Here is a 21,595-nt window from a genome sequence, read left to right on the forward strand (position 1 = left end):
TAGCCATGCCATCCGGATTCTAGAAGTGTATAGTATATAATACCCATGAAATCCTTGCTTCATTACGAGTTCAACGAGGTGGTGTATCTCGTCTCTCTCGGAATTATCGTTTTCGTGGCAAAGCTCATTGGAAAATCGGTGGTTTTCAGATGGAAATTTTTTCACCCTGATTATCTCGGGTAATAAGGGGTCGACTTCGTTCAAATTTCAGTACAGGGGATTGTAGTGCTAGACAAGACCGATCACACAAGACATCAAATACGTCGGACCGTTGGCTGTACCGGCTCCAGTGACTGTATTAAGAAAAATGTTTCTCTGACCAGTGATGCCTGCTTATTTTCCTACTTTTCCCGCAATTTTTTATCGTTGCCAGATTCTTTCGATCAGCTATTTTTTTCGTCACATGTGTATTGTACTTTTGGGACGTCTTGAGTTAGAGATAAACGCTAACGATGTGTCATGTATATATTTTTATTGAAATCTTACTTATTAGCACATTTTCCCATTCAATTATTTGTCTACTTTTATTTTTTTTTTGTTGTCATTGCCTTAGTTTAGGATTTTTTTTATTATTTTTCATTTTATTTTATATAAATACTGATTTTACATTTTTTTTTATTATTTATTATCTTCAACTATTCTACTATACTTTTCATTAATTTACTTTTTTATTATTATTTCTCATTCTGTTTTGTTTTTCTTGGGTTTTCTTAAACGTTTTGTTTTTGTATAGAAATTAATTGTTGATTTTTCAAGTCATGTTTGAAGATTCCTGGGAGTATCAGTTTTACATTGTTTTTACAAAAAGGCAAAAAATCCTTGTAAATTTAATTAACGTTTAAGTAATCAGTGTGTTCATGTTATTGATGGATTTCTGTGTGTTTGTGTTCAATTGTGAGAGTCTGTGTGCATTTTATGTATTTTTAGGCCTACAAATCATAAAACCTTTTCATGTGGGTGTGGCCGAAAAATTCTTATTTTGTCCACTCAAGTGCAGTGAGAAGATTTGTGAGAATTTTATCTTTTACTAGCATGGCTATTGATGAAACAGAATGAAAGTTTACTTTCATTTTGCTTATGATTCGCTAGACTTGTACATGCAACAGGGTATGACTAACTTTTGAGGAATTATGAAACTGCATTGCACTATTGTCTATCCATCAAATTCTCTCAAATGACTAAAATAATCACTTTTTTGTTGACTGTCTCGTGGATTGGCCATTTATTGGCGCCTTTTATTTTAATTTTATTTTTAGCGCCTTTTAGTAGCTGCTGGTTTACACTTCTTTTTCATGTTTTTTTAGTGGACAAAAACCAATTTTTGCTGAACGCACACATGAAAAGCGTTTCGTTCAACTCGGGGAAAAATAGAAAATTCCAATTCAAGTGATTTGAGCTCTTGCTTCGCTCTTGTTGGAATTCTCTTATTTTCTCACCACGATCAACAAATAACTATTGTGTTATGTCGACGATAATTAGCATTTTAAACGATAAATCGTTTGTGTGTATGGATGTGTGCATGTGTATACTGTATCTATAAATGGGTGTTGTGTTGGTATTTATGCGATTGTACAACATAATTCAAAAATGTGTTTGAATAATGTAAGGATTGTGAGTGGTGAAAGATATATTATCCCGATTACAGTATCGTAATTCATTAAATTTATCACAATTCAAATTATACATTTATCCTCTGTTCAATTTACTTTTTTTTTTGTTTTCTATTCCTTTTGCTACATTTTGTTATATTTTAATAAATATTTTGTTTAATAATTTTACACTCTAATTGGGATTATCTAAGTCACGTGTTCTTCATTTTTTTTAAATTTTATTTCTTTTTTGCTTTTGTGTATAATTTAGTTATTTCATTTTTTTTTCATTTTTTTCTATTTACCAGAGGGCATCTAAAATACAATTTATGATATTCAATTCAATATTTGGTTTGGATAATTAAGTTTGATGTAATTTTAACATGTCCTGGTCGTTATATAATATGTCATGACATGCACTTTACGTACGTCCTTCTTTAAGATCTTTTTGTTCCGAAAATATTTAGATTTTTTTATTCTTTCCGCAGAGTCTTTTTGAAACGGGGCAAAATGGTGTAAGTTCATCAAGCGACTACACAAACATTTCTTTTTATTTATCTATAGCAGAGACCATACTTGATTTCCTCTTTAATAAAATGAATTGAAATCGTTAGTTTACATGGCATGTGTTCTGAAAGTAGCTTCAATAAGTTTCCGTTCCACCTGTTCTTCGCGTGGAAATATTTTTTTCTGATCGCGAAAAATCTCCCCAAAATTCACAGCAAAACACATTTTTGCTTTCAATCCGGAATGAGTAATGAAATCACGGTAATTGTTCCGTTAATAAACGCAATTGTTGCGAAATATTTCTACGAGTACGAGATCAAATTACGTCAACGTCGCATTTTTCTTGGTTTTTGTAGTATGTTCGCAACAAATATTTCTATCAACTGGATGAATGAATGAATTATATCTTACATATTAGGGCATAAAGGGAGTCTATAGTTCCGGTTACAATCTATTTATTGAATTCAAACTTTTTGCCAGCAAGGAAAACACTATTATTTCCTCCATTACTCTTGAATTTTGTGCCTTTCTCAATGAAAATCATGTCAAAAGAAAGCAAAATAATTTGCGAATTCGATTAAGCTGGATTCCCACCAGAGTTTATCGGCACAGATTCGGTTTTTTGTTTTGTTTTTTCCTTCTTCACAATAATTTTAATCTCTCCCTTTGTTTGTGAATAATTTTTGTTTCGTTCGCACTTTATAAAAAATAAAATTAGAAATCAACTAACAAGCAAATATAATACCTTTACAGTAATAACAACAGTGCCGCTTTATCTGATCATCAATCAATCAGTAGGAATCAATATCACGCTTGATGGATCGAATTGAATAGCTATTTTTGGTACAAATGTTGTTTTATGGCACCGGAGAACACGCGTCCGTAAAACATATAATTTCCAGACCGCACTTAGTGCTAAAACGATGTTCATTTCGATATCAAAGCAATATCCGTGTTGCACAAAGTCAATCTTAGTCGGCCTAAAACTAGTCCATGAAATTTAGAATGTGTGCAACGAAAATCAACTTGTGCAACAAGGGACAAACACTAAATCAATTTAAAAAAAAAGGAGAGACGCAATCAACCCAAATGTTGTTGATTCCGATACAAGTGCGGAAAAGTATGTCAAATTATTGGTGTTGCCAAAAGTTCTGTCAGTTGGTGAAAATGTTCATAAAAATCTCAGTTAATTGCCCACGGTGCGCCTTAACCAACTTTAAATAGAAGTGTCGGATAACAAATAATTTTCTTTTGTAATATTGACGAGGGGTGAGTAAGTAAATCATTTATTTATAAATTAGCTCCAACTGCTGGGAGATTTTTGAGGTCGAGATGCAATGACCACCCATGGTCCGTCGAGTCGCCTAGCGTCCCAATTTATATTGTGATTAGTAGGGGGACTAATTGCAAGATCGTTCGTATGAAAATAGTTACTCTAGTCCACCTGGTTGCAGAGCAGGGGCCTTGAAAAGTCAAAACATCACAATTTTCAAAAGATGATAACAGCAAGACGATGCGATCTGGGAAGTGAGTAAGAAGCTGTTGTGGCAAGGTTCTATGAGCCCTTTCGAACGCATATAAAACTTTTTCCGAAAGTAGTCCGACCAAATTTAAACAAAAGTTAATTTTGGATAATTTTAGTCAACTTCGGTCAACTTTGGGCACCTTTGTTCCATAGCGGTAGACTTTTTGAGCAACAAAATTATATCTGTCGCTTAGCTTGAAGTGAAGAGTGACCTCGATTCAAAATGCCTTAAAACAGACACCTCCTGCCACTCGTGCATGACATGGTATCATTGCAAAGCTTAGACTTGAGCACGTCATGAGGAGTCACTGCATCCCGACCTCAAAAATCTCCCAGCGGTTCGAGCTAATTTATAAATAAATGAATTACTTACTCACCCCTCGTCAATATTACAAAAGAAATTTTTTTTTGTTATCCGACACTTCTATTTAAAGTTGGTTAAGGCGCACCGTGTGCCACCAACACCACAATCTGTCATAAATTATAGATATCAATCGCCAAATCGTAGATAAAGTTGTTGTTTCGAAATTTTTATTTTGTGGCGTTTGCAGCTCGAGCCGTTCCATGACATGTGCCTAAATGGAAATTTTACACAGTAGATGTGAAAATTGTCAATCCGAGACAAAGCCGAGAGTGACAACCTATCGTATATGTAAAGTTCCAGTTTGGGCACAAGTCAGGAACAAAATTTTTACAAACGTCACTTTAACGCACTAGGGCGTAAACATGTAATTGATAATCCATTTACGCACTGCTTTGGTGACGTTACTCATAAAATCATTTTTCGCTATCATGAACAGCGACTGAATGTCTTTCATTCGACTTATCGAACATTTGAAATGTTCAAGATCCCAGAGGTTGTATAGACAAACGGTAGAAAAGCGGCACTGAATGAATTATAACAACAACAATAAAATAATATCAATTTTTCTCTTGTTTAAAAAAGCAATAATTTAAATAAATAAAAAATTTAAAAATAAAAATCGAAATTTTGATCATTTTCTACTTGTTACGAGGCTCGGAAAACTTTGGTCAATTGAATTTCAAACTTTGTCTTACAAAAACTAAATTACAAATTGAAAAAACTTTACCCTTGAAACACTATTACAGAGCACTGGGCGAGTCAACGTACTCAAGAAAATCGATCGTGCACTGTCCCCGAATTATTGTGTATGACCTCACACAGAAAACATTGCATTTTGTTAAAATTTGTGCGAAAAAATAGTCTTCTCCCTCAACTGACAAGGAAGAACAACAAAGCGTAATGCGAAAACTCATCGTTGGAGGCAAAGAAATTTTTAGAAGACGTTGCTGTTACTCGAGTAAGAAATGGTGGCGACTAGTTAACTTTGCAGATACGAACACCGAACACACAAAACCTAATCCAATAGAATCAGTGATCAGCGATTTTAACAAAATGCAATGACTATCCATGCTCGTACGATTTACATAAGTCCCCAAACATAAGTCAACTTACTAGTCTCCCGTTGAATGATGACGCAATGACGCATAGCACGACTGGCACACACGAACCGGTTTCAAAATTCTCAGTCGCGAAATTTCCGATTCAAATCGGCTGCACTTATTGCAAAAGACTTGGCCACAGTTCCTGCAATGGTGCTTGCGTTCGTACAGTGTGAATCTGTAACAGAGAATTCGCCAAATCGAATCGGTTGATGGAACGGGATTGTGACGAGACAACTTACTTTACATGGCATCCAACGCACTGGTCGGCACCTTCATCTTTCAGCCAATGATCGGCCATTCCCCGACCAGGTTGTTCCGTAACGCTCCACGAGAATACTCTGCCTCTGGCATCGCCCACATACAGGGTCTTATGATCTTTCGAAACGGCCAATGCGGTTATCGACGCTGGTTCGGTGTTATCCTTGCGATCGTAGGCGGTGTGCATGGTTAGTTTTGAGCGAAAAACCAGTTGTCGTTGCCATTTGAAACCTGCAACGATGAAAAGGAAGTAAAGAAACTTGTGGACCGTCCAGCTTTCGCATCCAAAGATCCACTTACCGTCCCGTAACAGGTTCTGATTCTTTTTCTTATTGTATTCGTTGTCGATAACAACGAACGAGTCGGTTAAACTTGTGTCTGATTTGCTCGGACGAATACCACGCCCCTTTACCGCTTCGTCGTCATCGGCACCAGTGGCTCGTGAAACTGATTCACTTTTACACTTTGCACAATCTTCATTCATTTCATTGTGAGCTGAGCATCGACCTTTCTTTTCCTTATCGACAGACGGCTCATGCTTCAATTCGTGTAACGATTTTGCGCTCGTCAAACTGCCCCGTTTACTCATTGCACATTTTGGTACTTCCAGTTCATTGACCGCTGACGATTTCGGTTCGACTGATTCCTCTTTATCACTGCAATCATCGCGTTCACTTTCGAATCGCTTAGTCGATTCCTTAACACTATCGCAAGCTTCCGATATACTGCTCTCCGAACCGGATTTTTGTAATTCATTGCCATCACTCGTCGATATACTCATCTGTTTGATCAAATCGACTTTTTTCGTTGATTTTTTCTCGTCGCTGGTCGTCTGCTCCTCTACGGCCTCATCCGCAATGGGCACTTGAACGTATTCCATCGACCACATTCGGACGACGCCGTCGGTTGAGCCGGTGATTATTACATTTTGCTGATCCCACTCTCGTGTCGATGAAAATGCCACACACAAAATTTGCTGCATTCGATCAGCGCTGCCAACACTCGTATTAACTATGGCCAATGGATCCCCATTCGGTGACCACACATGGAGCCATGTGGAGCTGAGACAGAAAAAATGGAATTGGAAGTCACTGCCCAAAACAGGAAAGAGAAAACATTTACCTTGACGTAGCTATATCGCCAGTCAGATCATTGATACTAACAGCTGCCACCACACCGACATGATCTCGTAGCTGTCGAACGAAAATGAATCGGGACATATCCCAAACGATAGCGGTACCATCTCGAGAACCAGACACAATAATATTGTACGCTGGACTAGCCGCTAGACATGTAACAGCATCGGTATGGCCATGAAGTGAATGCTTCACGTACAGAGCTTTTCTGCGCGAATCAAATTCCCAAATGGTTACAACCGAACTGGTACCAGACGTCACGATTGTTCGAGCATTCGGACAAGCACAAGCTAAAATCTCTCCCGAATTCTGAGCGGCGGCTTCGCATACGAACAGTGCACGATCTGAGTCGTACATGCCGATTCGGAGCGAATGATCGGCGAAGCCCCAAGCAATGTAACGAGTAAACGATGGTGCCATCATAACCTGGGGATATTTTGGTGAAAATTTGATCTGATTGATGTGATTTATGTCGAACGTTTACCTTATTCTGTTCCACCGCCAGGACAGTCTTGTCCGGATGGATAATCTGTCCTACGGGTCCTTTCAACTCTGCAAGAAAACAAAAGGAAATTTGTTACAAAATGGTCAAATGGTTGCAAGTGGATTCATCAGCTACCTTTGATCGGCTGCTGACTCGGTTTCAAATTGTCCAAATTGTGGAAGAACAGCTTATCCACTTGTGTCACATTCCCGGTCGCAATGAGTGGCCCAGAGTCGGTGATCGTATGACGATTCGATTGCATTTTCTTGCACGGATGCGGTTTCTTGAACAATTGTTTGGGAATTTGACCGAAGTTATTGATGAAGCCGATGGTCGCGTTCTTCTTCAGCGGATCGTCAATGTTGTAGATGTCGACATTTCCCTCGTAAAATAAGTGATGAAAAACATTAACAGCATCGACGGCAGCCGATCCCAATTGTTTGAACCCGAATATCAAATCTATCCACTGGTGCAAATGTTGACTGACATAATCGCATTCCAGCGCTTGCCGATGCACCCGAATAAATTCTCTAGCATCTTGTTTCGACCACGGCGGTAGAATGCAATCACCGAGACATTCACCATTCTGTTTGGAGCCTTTAAGAACAGAGGGAACGTTTACTTTCAAAATGCACGTTCGGCAGACGGCAATGTAACTCACCCAAATCAAAATTGTTTGAATTATTCAAAAATTCCGGCAGGTAAAAGAATTCCGGAATCAGTTCCTTGACGTCGGCCATATTAAATTTCGACGCGGACATCCAAGCCTCTTTAATGCTATGGAACATGCGGTCAGCCAAATCGAAATGACCGCCTTGAAGCCGAAGAAAGTGTTGAGTGAACGGTTCCAAACGCACCAGATACGAGCAAACGATCATCGCTGAACTGTAATGCGTTCCGTAGTGATACGGTGGTGTTTCACCATGCGGATCATCCCATTCCTTCACGGAACAATTATGGTTAATTAGTCAATCATGGATTTGAATGACATTGGTCAGGTCTGACATACCTTGTATCGTTTCTGAAATTGTTCCAATCGATCTGCGCTCTGTGCTCCCATCGGTTTAGCAAAATCGCGGAATGTCTTTGGATTGGTGAGATCGAGTTCCTCGGATTCGTAGTCGGCCAATATCCACGGAAACACTGGATACTGCATCAGATCATTGTACGATCGTCCTGCTAACGTATTCAAGTGCATCAGATACTGAAAATTGGATATTTCTCCGCGCTGAAAGTAAAAAGTGTCGAGTTCATTGCTACGATACGGATCAAATCATCACAAAAACTCCACTTACGACCCAACGTTGCGTGACGGATGTTTCTCCGATCAAGCTGCTAAATATGCCAGATGTTTGTTCAACACTTGCACCCCGTTTTTGACCAGCCACACTTTGCTGAGCACTGTCGGCAATCATAGTAGCCGTGGCCATGAAGCGTTGATACACCTTGTTGCGCACTTTTCGCGGAAAACTCAACAGATAGTTACGTCCATCGCCTGAAAAAACTTCCAACGCAATCGGTTGCAGCAAATATCGCCGTTTGCACACTTCGCGTATGTCCTCGTACGAAAATTTCGAACACTGACGCATTGTAATGGAACGTCGTGGACTGGTTCCCGGATTCGGCACAATCGGATCATACGTTCCGGGTGGTAGCGAATCGATATCACGAATTTCTCGATTTTTCACCAAAGTAAACCCATCGACCACATAGCAATACTCTTTACCGAAGAGTAGAAGACCTTCGGTGGTGTCCAGACCTTGAATACGGGCACATCGGAACATATGCGAAATTTTCTCGTGTTCTTCCAGCATCCGAATCAGTGTTTGGTTGTCAGACACCAACGACACTTCGTCCTCTTCTTCGTCCATCTCTTCGCCCGGCTCACTTTGTGCTCTCGATATTGTTGGTGGATGTTCAGTCGGTGTTTGTACTGGCGAATTAACGTCACCCTTTTCTGTCGACTTGCTGGCTTCTAATACTGAATCCGGTTCACATAAGACTCTCGGTGGTAACTGGCAGTAGGTGAAATAGGATTTGCTGTCGAAACTCTGAGCCACTTTGTATTTCAATTGACGATTGTCGGCTAGCTCTAGTTCTGGTCGATATGGATATTGGAGGTAGAATTGGTCATTCTTCATGGTCTTTTTTCTCATGCGATGCGGTCCTTCCGTCGAATCCAGCAACCATTTGTCCAAAGTGTTATTCTGGAAATCGATTCCGGTTTGTTAAATCAACACAGAAACGTAACCCAAAACGGTTACACTTACCTTTACTGGTCCCCAGAGTCCTCTTTCCCGTATCAATTCCCTTTCAGATTGCAGCCAATCCTGACACACATAGCGATTTGTGTGTTGAGTCATTTGGATGTGCTGGATGCATTTCATGTCCCAAAGATCTTTGATCAGTCCCACATTCATGCATGTCCATTGTAAAGCCTTCCGTTTGGCCACTTGAGATTTTGTCTTAACGAAATCATCTTTCTTAACCTTCGTACGGCTGGCCAGTCTAGTCAGTCCGCCAGTAACTTTCTGAATTTTTGATTGAATTTGATTGTGCAATTCCCATGGCACGCGATAGCTAGACTTCCGTTCTAAATCGACGTAATTATGCCACAATTTCGTTGCTACATCGATAACCTGTTCTCGTGTTGCAGTCAAACTGGGCGCCTTAGCGTTACTAGCTGGAGCTGTGAGTGTCACCTTGAACACCTCTTCGATCGCTGGTTTCTTACAGACGTATAGTTCTTCCCACACCCGATAGGCAGCGCCGACAATTAAATTTCTTCCTTGATGCTGATTCAAGAAATCGTCACGGGCTTCAATCACCTCACTAGTTGGATTCACGTGCCATGTTGTGTTACGATTGGTAGTATTAGCGTCCAGAGCAATTTTCAGATCAGCAGTGAGTTGAAGCAAGCAATACGTTAAGCAACCGATGAAGTCTAGTTCATGGTTACCAGCGCCAAAAATCAACAGTCGATTTGTCGTTAACTTGTGCAATGCTTCCAGAACGGCCATCTGTTCTGCAACAGATTCGGTGGGTCGTGAAAGTAAATATAGAATGATTCGGTTCAGCGAGTGGTGCAGTTGTTCCAGAGACAGTGATGACGAACGTCTCTTTGCCTGGCCTATGAGTTTGATGATAAAATCGAAAACTTCATGGGGATCTTTGCTTAATTGCCCTTGCCACATTTTATCGACCACACGTGCTGTCAAATAGAACACGTTCGGAGATATGTTTTGCACATGACTCTGTAGTAATGGCACGATCGGCAAGGCAGCCTGTTCTCCGACTAAGACATCAGCAGCCAATAAATGGTCCATGAGCGCCGAAATGATTTCCGTTTGGAAAGTGACCTGCTGCGATAATTCACTATTCTCAGGTGACGAGTCCAATACCAGATCGATAACCGGTGCTGCTTTTCCCGTCAACGATAAACTTAATGAGTCAACGACAACGACTCGCAAGAAATCGATGATGAATTTCCTGACCGAATTGTTCGTCAGTTGAGATTCTTGTCGAGTTAGGATTGCCATGACACCGCTGTTCGCGTTGTCCTCTGGTGTGGATGCACCGCTATTCGGTTCCGAATCTGGTCCATTCTTGTTGACAATTGGAAATAGAACAGCTGCCAGTGAGTTGATAACTTCAGCGGACATAATGACCGACATGAAATCGGGCAGATTGTGATACAGGGAGAACAACACCTGGACAATTGTCACCGGATGACTGATCAACCAGTCAAGCTTTTCGTCAGTGTGAACAATTGTTCGTACCATGGCCAAGAGAACACAAACCGCTTCTGGGCATAAAGTAACTTTCGGTGCAACCGATCCGACTGGTGTATGAGAAACTGGTCCGCCCCATAGAAATGCCCATACTCGATCCAGATCCAGTTTGGTATGATCGGTTCCTAATAGTTTCACCGGCTGGCCCATTATCAACGCTGTCAGCAAAAAGTAAATCTCGGGGATTTCAAGATGGTATGGCATCAGCCACTCGAGGTATTGAAATCCCGGTATGTGTAGCACAGCTGTATTTACTTCGCTGGCGATTTGTGCCGGTAATTGCACGCCAGGTTGAACTTGTACGACTGAAGCGGTTGTATTTGTGGTTGCTGGACTCAGTTGTGGCTGACCTAGCACCAAATTGTTGTTCTGTTGCGAAATGAACTCGGTGTACCGCAGATAGCCACCATTTTGACTAGCGTCTCTGAATCGACTGATTAATGTTTCACTGGCACACATGACCACTAAAATTCGAAGTCCAAGAATTACGGTCGACTTGTGCACTTGCGGCTGCATAAACAGCAGAACCCAATCGAGGCCGAGGATGCGGGATATGTCGTCACAGATGATATTTGACACGGTGTTACGATTGGTAAACAGAAGACTATGCAGCAAAGTCAAACACCGATTCCGCAACAAAATCCGTCTGATTATCGTGTTCTGTTGATGTTGCTCCGGATCGTCTTTATCGTCGGCCGCATTGTATGAAACGTTCGTCAGTGTGATGGACTTTTCACTATCCGACGCGGATTGAGGCATTTTAGCGACAATGAATTGACCGAATAGCAGCAAATCACTGTGCCGTGGTTGACCGCCCAACAGAATCGTCAGCAATGAAAACAGAATTTCTCGCGTTCCCGGATCGTAAATTTCGGTGATCAAATGCAACAGCTTTGCAACCAGTTGCAGTTCACGCATTATGCGAATATTGGAACGTTTTTCGCTGGACTCGGAAGCCAATTCTAGCAAGTGTTCGAGCAGCGATCGAAGCAAACCGTTCGGTGCACCATGCCATATTTCCAGGTCGCACAGCATGTCCTGCAATGAGAATGAGAATCAGTGTTTTACGATCAATGGAAATGAAATTTTTGATTTTACCTGAAATGCTGTAACGTTCGGAATCGCCGATGATTCCTGGCCACTGTTAACCGTTCCCACCAAACTGAATGTCAGATGCAATATGTGAGAATTGAGCAGATTTCGTTTCTTTTTGAAGAACATGGCCAACGTTTGGTAACTTCGTTTCCTGTTCATTTCGCTTTGTGCCGCCCGATTGCTTCGTACCACACACGTCAATGCCTTTACGCCTGCGTACAAACTGAACGAGAACGAAAGAAACGTAAAATCATTTCAAGTCCAAAGAAGGACAGCGATCAATTTAACCCACCTTTCCACATCTTGAGCCATCGCAATTATACCCAGTAAAACATTGCATCCACCGACGGTATCCATCATGGTTGAAACCGGATGTGGTGAGAATACACGTACGCCCAAATATCCAACAACAACTCCACCTAACGTTCGTGACGGTCCAGCCAAATGACCGGCTGAATTATGAAGAATCCGAATCGGTGTGGCATTCTCGTGCGAGCTCATCCCCAACTGCTTTGCAATCGACTTGTTGTCGGCTTTACTGTAGACTTTTCGTATTTTCGCCAGTGTCAATTGGGACATTGCCTTCGCATTCAGGCCGAACACAACTCGTTCCTCCGACACCAACGGAGTAACCGGTTCAGATTGCTTGCTGAATTGGGGCGCTTGTAACGAACCCATGTAATGGGGACCCAAAGCGAATATTGTCGACACCATTTGTGGACTGATTATGTCTTCGATCAAATGGCAAACACCTTGCTTCCAACACAACCGTGAATATCGTCTCCATGCGGGCGGCGTTCCAATGAAACTGTACACTGAATTAGCTACTGATAGGCTTGTGGAACCGGCGCCCGGATTTTGGGAAATGTAATGCAGCTTTTGGGTGTGCATATGCTGGAAAGGTGGATGCATTTTGAATTAGCATTTACAGTTGAGGTATGATGAGTGCGATGTGTCTACTTACTTGACCGTCCAAAAATAACGAGAAGCTGGAATTTTTCAAAACTGCTCTATTTAGAACGATAACCAAGTGATGCCATTGACCTTCGTGTAGTAGATCTGGACACCAAATTCGGGCACTACTGTCACCGGTTCCCTCAGGTTCCCATTCACCTACGTCTAAATGATCGACAGAAATTTGTTTCTTCTAAAAAAAATGTCAAAAAAAATGGTTTTTCTATACTCACTGTGTGGTACCAGTGTCTCCTGCGTCGACACAATGATGGCCTTATCCCTAGCAGACAGTAAAACCGTTAGACAAACCAAATTATCTTCCCTCGGATTATTAACGGTGCGTATCAGTGTCAGCAATCTCACGCAATGCGGATCGGTTCTAGGATCACTGAACTTGTCCACACAGAACCACGTCTGAAAGAAATAATTTCCGTTTAGTGGTGCAAGACGTCGAGTGGAAAGCTTGTGACCAAAATCATTACCGAATAGGTGAGACCGGTTTGCGGCGGAAACAGTCGATCCTGATTGCCAATGCCACCGATGACAGCACTGTCCAAGTTGCCAACATTAGGCGATTGCGGTGCAACACTGGGCAAATACAAGCAACCGAAACCTTCGGCCGACATATCCATTTCGACGAATGGAGGCAGCGTACACGAACCATGCGCTCGGAAGTCTCGTGGCGTGGTCATCGATACCAGCGTTTTGATGCGAGTCAATGGAACCGGACCGCCTGGTTTGTATGGTTGTTTCAGATTCGGACTTTCGCAACACAACGGCGAGCCCAGACGAAGAAATTCACGCAACTCGGTCGGCTGGAGTGCTTGGGCAGCTAGTCGTTCCAGAATGTATTGTAAAGCCACGTGCAACGAATTTTTCTCTTCGCTAAGTGCTACTCGACCGACACCCAGTAAATGACCAGCAAGACCTGCTTCGCACATGATCTGTTGATTTCGTTCACTTCGCACCAAACTCTTGATAACTTCGGCCAAGTAAATTTGCAACGACAACGACTTTTGACATTCGTCCATATGCTCAACGGATGGAAGCAATTGCAGCATACAAATGACAACGCCTGGATGAACGATTAATGGTTCGGGAAGTGGTTGTGTAAGGTTCAACGTTGAGACAACACTTCGGGGATCGTTCTTCGGTTGTGGTTTGGTATTCGTTTGGGTGGGAAGATTCGGTGATGTAATGTTGACCACGCCCGACAAATTCGGTTTATCGAAGTTGTCCAGTGCAATGTCGTACAGGAACCGATATATCAGGCAGATGAATGTCAACGACAGCGGAATGTCTGGATTGAATTCTGGTTGAAGAACATTTCCCGTAAATATGCGGTGGTAGTACTGTTGCAGCTCTTCCGACACGCTGATCTCGGTTTGATTGTCTTCCAGTTTGGTGGTCAGAGAGAAACAGCCCAAAAGTCTCAATGTGTCACACAGGGATGTGCTGCAAATTTCCTGTTGAAAGAATTTAGCGTTCGCCGGTTCAAATCGCATCGCCGTAGCCAATGTCTGGCAGACGATGTGGAGCAATTGTAAAATTTCACTGTTGTGTAGATCGAGTTTGTCCGGTGCGGTGTCTCCCAGCTTACCGTCGAGTGACACAAACACACTTGTCACATACACGAAGCCACCAACTTTGCGGAAAATCGTTCGGGTTCTATGGCTGTCGCGTAAACATCCGAGAAGTGTCTTCAAAATTTGAATTTTCAGCTCAACATTATTGGCTGGAGCCGAATGCATCGTACTCAATATGAACAGCATATCATCTTCACCGCCAGCCGACAACATCAGTTCACGAATCATAGACAAGACATAGCTGCGACAGTGCCGAAACTTCACCATTTCATGGACACATTTGGCCCCTCCGCTCTCCCTGAAAACATTCGAATTTGCATTGGATTGTTGTATGAGAAGCGTCAGCGCATCGATCATATGTTTGCCCAGCAGTTCGTTCGGATCGTTTTCTATTTCGGTTAAATTGTCCAAATCAACGTCATGAGATCCAGCCTCGACGACGGCATGGCTTTGCAAAAACGATGAATATTTGACGAGACAGGTGACGAACACTTCCAAAATGCCCACCTCGCGATAAACATCCTTGAACACATTGTTGTGCCGTAGAATGCTCTGCAGCGTTTTCATGCAGAGAATGCTACAGCTAGTGGAATTGTTGCTCTTCAGTAGAATTGACAACGAAATTAGTTCTTTGCACGGCACAAAGTTCAACTGGAACACAATGAACTCCAACAGTTCGAAGAACTTCTCCTGCACCGTCGGACTTTTCGTGTGTATTTTCTCAATGAACTGACTGAGCGTACCCTGCGACTCAAGAATGAAGTAGTTCGCATTGTCCGAATGGTAGACGCTAGAGATGGCATCCAGAATGGTGCAACACAATGTCGTGGATGTCGTTTTCAGGAACACCGTCTGCAACACTTGAAACGCATGAATGTTTCGCACGGAAGTGCCACGCGATGCTGCCTGTGGCATCTGGAATCCCTGCATTTGGAACAGTGAATTCGTTTGATTTTGACTAGGCCGCAATTCGACATAACCGCACATGCACAACGATGCAATCATCAACACCAAATTCCGGATCGTTGCTTGAGCTTCGGCATTCTTTTGCCGTTCCTGTTCCAATTTCATCAGAAAATCGGTCAGAAATACGTAGCCTTGGTTGATGCGAAAGTCTTCGATCAACACCTGCGACACTTCACTCGAATCTTTCAGGAAACAGAAGACGGCAACGAACATTTCCACTATTTCCAGTGGCCGTAGGTTTGGTACGCGTTGCATATTGTCGATACAGAGAGCTATGCATCCTTTGGAATGTACGTAATTAACGACGGGATCGGAGAGTCCGTGACGTGACAGCGTTGTCAGCACTTCAGCTGCAGATTTCCTCCAAATGTCGTTGTTCGTTGGACATTGCGATGTAATGGCGGAGAACAGTAGCGTTAAATCGTCCATACGAGCCAGCTCCTCAGCCGGATACGAATGCGAGCACAGGCGAACCAACACCTGAACGAATATTTTCTGCAACAGAATTCGCCTTTCGCGTGGTGTAAAATCGGATCCATCGTTGATGTCGGCCTCGGCTTCCGGTATTTCGGGAAGATCGAAGAACAAATACAAACATTTGACTAGGGTCGATGGCACCGAAGCGGTCGTCATCACTTGAATAATGGAAGGATCTCCTGCCGCTAATAGATTCAATGCGGACAACAACATCCAACCGTTGCTAGACTCTTCACAATTATCGATTTCCAAGAATTTAACAATTGCTATCGAGGCTGCTTCGGTCGATTGATTTGAAGCGCGCCGGCGAATCTCGGACACCATCAATTTGGATATTTGCTGCGCGAATGCTAAAATGTCCCAGAATTTTTCGCTCATGTCAGCCGCATGGGTGGTGCCAAATACCTTGTGGAAGTGAGAGGAAGATGTGAATTCCGTCGCTACAAAAGGATCACACACACACAAAGAGCTCAACTAACCTTACAAAACAGTGGCAACATGTTGTACAATTTGAAATCCCTTTCCGATTCGCTGAACGGTTCCTTCGGATGCGAATATTCGTTAAACAATTTCTTCAAATGCATCAGACCCAGTTGTGTGTGCGGCGATTCGGTATCAGCCGTCGATGATTCGGTGGACGATTCACCGCTGCCGGGTCGGCCGCGTAACTTTTGCATAATATTCATTTTGTGGTTGGATGTGTGTGTGAGTCTGTTTTCGATGAGTCTTTAGAATGTGCACATTTTAATGGGGATTTTTTTGTGGTTTTCTTTGTCGTTTATTTTTAAATTTGGATTACTGTTGGTGGTTCATCTGAAACAGAAGAATTCAGAGAATTTAAATGTCTGCCGAGATTTTAATGTTTTCTAGAACAAAGCAACTGAGTAGAAGTATCCATTGAACCATTCACCAGACTAATTTCCAATCCGGAATTGAATATGCAGAAGAACGTGAAAATTTCTTGGCCGATGTGTCAACGAATGGGTGTCAATGAAATTCGATTGCAATTACAGTCAGAGGCAGTGAAATTTCTGCATGAATTTACTTCAGCTGTTTTTCAGCTGATCGACACACGCAAAACAGTGTGGGAGTCGACTCTGAGGGAAATTCTCGACCAAGTGCATACAAACAGTTTTATTGTGTGGATCAGCTGAAAAACAGCTGTAGGAAATTAATGCTGAAAATTCACTGTCTCTGTCTGTACATGGTGTCGAAGCAGAAAAGACACAATGTACAATGTTCAGACATTCGTTACTATACAAAAATTGAAAAAACAAGTGCGAACGAAGGTGATTTCCGCTGTACTTTTACGAACACGACAAATCAGAATTTCTCACGATGAACTTGTGACACACTGTCCCGTCAACATTTTCACAACATTTTTAGATTATAGTAAGCGTAGTAAAGTCCTTGGTAAAGATCGTATACGTACGTCTGTCTATTCTCAAGTTTTCAAAATAATTTTGCTTTATGTGCTCAAAAATCAGTGACATTCCGAAGAGTCACCTTAACTGTATCTGCCAGGCATTAAAAAAGAATTTAAAATTCTCCGCCTTCTGATAAAATTAGCGACCTGATAAAGAAAACCACGGGTGTAGTACCACTTTACCATAAAAATTGTCGTAAAATACCATCCCAACAAAAATCTCTTCGAGAAAAGTGTGACGCAGTCTTTGAAATACAATTTCTAAAATGAATGATATCGCTAGAGTTGACGCTTTCAGCTTCGTTACGCAAAAATTAAATTTTACACCCAATTTTTGTTCAAACAAGCTGGCTTAGGTTTTCTCATCATCTGCCAAATAATTTTTACAAAAAAAAATTTTGACTGGAAACAACCAAAATTTTACCAAAAAAATCTGCGTCGCATGTGGCAGATAAATTTTCTTGCTGGTATGTTCCTGAACATCTGCCACTTTGCGACGCAGATTTTTTTGGTAAAATTTTGGTTGTTTCCAGTCAAAATTTTTTTTTGTAAAAATTATTTGGCAGATGATGAGAAAACCTAAGCCAGCTTGTTTGAACAAAAATTGGGTGTAAAATTTAATTTTTGCGTAACGAAGCTGAAAGCGTCAACTCTAGCGATATCATTCATTTTATAAATTGTACTTCAAAGACTGCGTCACACTTTCTCGAAGAGATTTTTGTTGGGATATCAGTCGTTTTAGAAGTTTTAGAACACTGCTTTTTATAACAGTTTATAACAGAAATTCGGAAATTTGGCAAAATTCGAAAATTTGACGAAATTCGAAAATTTGTCGAAATTCGAAAATTTGACGAAAATCGAAAATTTGACGAAAATCGAAAATTTGACGAAAATCGAAAATTTGACGAAGAAAGTAATTCTCTACCTGCCACCATTCAAGAAATATCTCCAAAACCCCAATTGACCCACCCATTTCCAACTTTCGACATTTTTCGCAAATGCCCTTCTTTTCTACTCGTAAAACTCTGAGACTTTGCCGAAGAAAGTAATTCTCTATCTCTCATAACCCAAAAAATTATTAGTCCTTTCATCCTACGCTCGAGTAGCTCAAAATTTGGTCACTCTAATCACTCTAGCTCAAACGAATCTGACCCGATTTTTTTAATTATTTTTTTGTTCGAATCGTGTTACGAATACCTTTCATTTGATGGGTCGCACGCCTCTGTAGGTTTCAATACAGCTAAGCTACAGCCGAAAACGCGTTCCCGACCCTCGAAAAACACACTCAGAAACCACTTCGAGGCCAATAAAACAAAATTCTGGTTTTTCCTGGGGTAATGGCGTATCACATTTTCATTTTTATGCCCACCCTGAGGTTCCTGCAAAATTTCATGGAGATTGGCTGACTATTTTCCGAGATCGACCGTCTATAGATAGACAGATAGACAGATAGAAACATACAGAGTAAGTTGAAAGATTTTGATTGTTTGGAAAACGTTAATTTGGTGCATTTTCTATCAAAGTGACCAATTTCAAAACGATGTATCTCCGTCAATTTTAAAGTTACATAGTCAAGTGATAGCTCGTTTTGCTCGTATTTGAAGCGCGAATAAGATAGAATAGGATTTGTGGTGATACAGGCCAAAGGAAAGAAACTTAAATTCTCGTCTATATATAGTTGCCGCGTCTCAAAAAATTTTCTTCGTTATTTTTTTGGAAGTTAGACTGCGTCAAGTCCTCCGCTATCGCTCCGGACATGATCGATTTTAGGCAATTGCCGAAGACAATTAAAAGTTACTATAACAGAAAATCGTTGTTGCCGAAAACATTCAGAAAATTAAAAAACGATTCGATGTTTTTGAACGACATTCAACAGGGCTGGTACAAAAATCAAAAATGTTCTAAGCAGCGACAATAAAAATTGTTCTAAGTTACACCCCTGTGAAGAAAACAAAATTAATTTTTGAATCCATCGACAACAACTCATCGATCGGCAATCAAGTGCGACATAAAAACGTACGTCAATGGTAATGTAAACGTAAAATTCCCAATGGGATGACGATGGAATATAATCACACTAACATCCCATATTAATAATATTATAACATTTTGATTGTTGTTCATGTCCACTGTTCTGCACAGTTCGTTTTCAGCTAAATCACACTTCCAAAACAATTTTTCGTTTATTTATAAAATTGATTCTGATAAAATTGTTTTCATAACAACGTATAAAATACACACCGTTAGGCGATATGTGTAATGTAAAACTAAATTGTGTCATCCCACACACAAAAAATATTAATTTGCATTTTTGTTACTTATTGCGGCACACATTTTAATTTCGTTCATAAAAAACAACAATTAAAAAGTGGCATTCTCAGCACAAAAGTGAATCTAGGACTGTCAACACACCAGAACAAAAGTTGTTTTTTTAAGCAAAATGAAAAGAAAATGAAATTGTTATAAGGTGTGCGCATATTTATTATCACCATACGAAAAATGACAATAATTTTCCTGGTCGAAAGACTCGTCGTCGTCGTGAGATTCGGCCGAATTTAGTTCACAAATCAAAATTATCTCAATAAACTTTTCTCAAATTGAAGGAACCTGTCCATCTAAGTAATTCGCTCAAATAATCAATCGAAATTAGTCCTTCTCACAAAACCCCAAAGTTCCATATCCAATTGCACTAAAAGGAACTTTGGATTTATCGATTTCAACACTACGAAAATTTCGAATCGAAAGCCAAAGTGCAGAAAACAAACAAATTTAGCAAGAAAACTCACTTTTCTTGGTATGATTTTTAGTTCATTTTGCACTACACTGGATGACACGATAAGACAACTATGAAACGGGCGCTTTGGAATCTTAGAAGTTAGGATTTTCTTAAAATTTATTGTCGCGAATTACAAGACAAAACTTTTTCGATTTAATTTTTTCATGTAGACTACTCTGGAGATTACGTTGACGTTTTAATGAGATATTTAATCGATTTTCGCTTTTCAGAGAGAATTTATTCAAAACAAAGAGAGAAAAATGTATAAACATTGGAGAGTGTGCATTTTTTTCCGGTTTGTTTTGACATTGCAAAAGGTAAACAGTGAAGAATTTTCACTAAATTTTCATATTCTCGTTGATGAGCAACGAATTTGTTTCGAATAAAATGGAACTGCTGCCTGCTTCGTACATTGAAATCATTTTTGAATGTTGATTCAAGGTATAGAAGGGCATGTAATTCGCCAAACAGTTTACAGCCCATCAAAATAAACACTTCCATACATAAAAATTGAGAAGAGATAAGAAACGTCAAAATGTCGGAGCTGGTTCAATTTAGACCTTCGTTAAAACCATATTAACGATATTAACGTAGATCATGGAGAGGTAGTGCGAGCCAAAGTTCTGAAAGAACAGGTTAAGACAACTACGAAGGCGGGTGACACTAAATTTTATAAACAGTGGGAGAAATCAACTTGAAGAAAATATTTTTCTCGAAAATTCAGAATTTTGTTTTGTTAAGTCCCATTTTACATATAAATTTCGCAGCCGTTGACGCTATTGTGTGTCACCGCCTTCGTGATCAACTCAGTGTTGTCTTAACCTGTTCTCTCAGAACCTTGGTGCGAGCCTAGTTTCTGAAAGTGCAGGCTTAGACGCATGTGAATTGATAGGTATTGGGAAGAAAACAGCAAGGTGGATGTGTCAATATCTGGTTGGGAGGACCAATTACGTTCAAATCAGCATTTTTAAGTCAAGATGTACGAATCTACATCTGGAGTACCGGCCGGAAGTTCTCTTGGCCCACAAATGTTCACAGTGTTTATCGATGATGTAGTCGACGTTATTGAATTTGTGTGCCCTCTACTATTTGCGGATGACATCAAGTTGGCGTCCATTATCTTCGATCACAGCGATATACATCGAATGCAGCGAGATATCGATAACGTTAATAGATGGAACACAGAGAATCGTCTTCAATTCAACAAGGACAAATGTTACATATTCAGCATTTACCGAAGTGAATCATCGTTCATCAAAGCCGATTACACAATGGGTGATCACGTCATAGAGAGAGTCGAAGAAATGAACGATTTGGGATTTTTGGTCAACAGGTGGTTTCACCCGGGCAGTCACATTGAGCATATGGGAATGAAGTGTCGCCAGATGATTGGATGCATTAAACATTTTTCCAACGGCAATTTTACCAAAGAGACACAACGTATACTCTATTTGGCTTATGTACGTCCAAGGCTGGAATTTGCATCAACAATTTGGAATCCTGCGGCGCAAATCTACAAAGACGATATTGAATCTATACAGAAACAGTTCGTTATCTA

The 21,595-nt window shown here is 40.8% G+C and overlaps 1 protein-coding gene across 1 annotated transcript; it reads right to left on the reverse strand.

Moving 5' to 3' along the window:
* Positions 1–460: 460 nt before the first annotated feature.
* LOC119072566 (WD repeat and FYVE domain-containing protein 3) lies at positions 461–20,232 on the reverse strand. Its single transcript, XM_037177806.1, has 17 exons — positions 20,048–20,232; positions 16,315–16,648; positions 13,289–16,240; positions 13,040–13,220; positions 12,817–12,971; positions 12,145–12,746; positions 11,856–12,075; positions 9,237–11,795; positions 8,262–9,173; positions 7,976–8,194; positions 7,628–7,907; positions 7,102–7,563; positions 6,967–7,034; positions 6,469–6,908; positions 5,647–6,407; positions 5,328–5,577; positions 461–5,263 (listed from the first exon to the last, which is right to left on the reverse strand). Exons 2-17 carry the CDS (start codon positions 16,519–16,521, stop codon positions 5,098–5,100), a joined length of 10,434 nt encoding a protein of 3,477 aa, XP_037033701.1. The 5' UTR covers positions 16,522–16,648; positions 20,048–20,232; the 3' UTR covers positions 461–5,097.
* Between the last annotated feature and the right edge of the window lie 1,363 nt (positions 20,233–21,595).

This window comes from Bradysia coprophila (genome assembly GCF_014529535.1).
Source record: "Bradysia coprophila strain Holo2 chromosome IV unlocalized genomic scaffold, BU_Bcop_v1 contig_84, whole genome shotgun sequence".
Taxonomy (NCBI): domain Eukaryota; kingdom Metazoa; phylum Arthropoda; class Insecta; order Diptera; family Sciaridae; genus Bradysia; species Bradysia coprophila.

Excerpts from the sequence above, each read along its gene's own strand:
- LOC119072566 (XM_037177806.1), bottom strand. The coding sequence starts at position 16,521 with ATGAATATTATGCAAAAGTTACGCGGCCGACCCGGCAGCGGTGAATCG. Across the intron at positions 13,221-13,288 it reads AAACCGGTCTCACCTATTCG|ACGTGGTTCTGTGTGGACAA; the intron begins GTAATGATTTTG and ends TATTTCTTTCAG. Across the intron at positions 6,408-6,468 it reads GGCGATATAGCTACGTCAAG|CTCCACATGGCTCCATGTGT; the intron begins GTAAATGTTTTC and ends TTTCTGTCTCAG.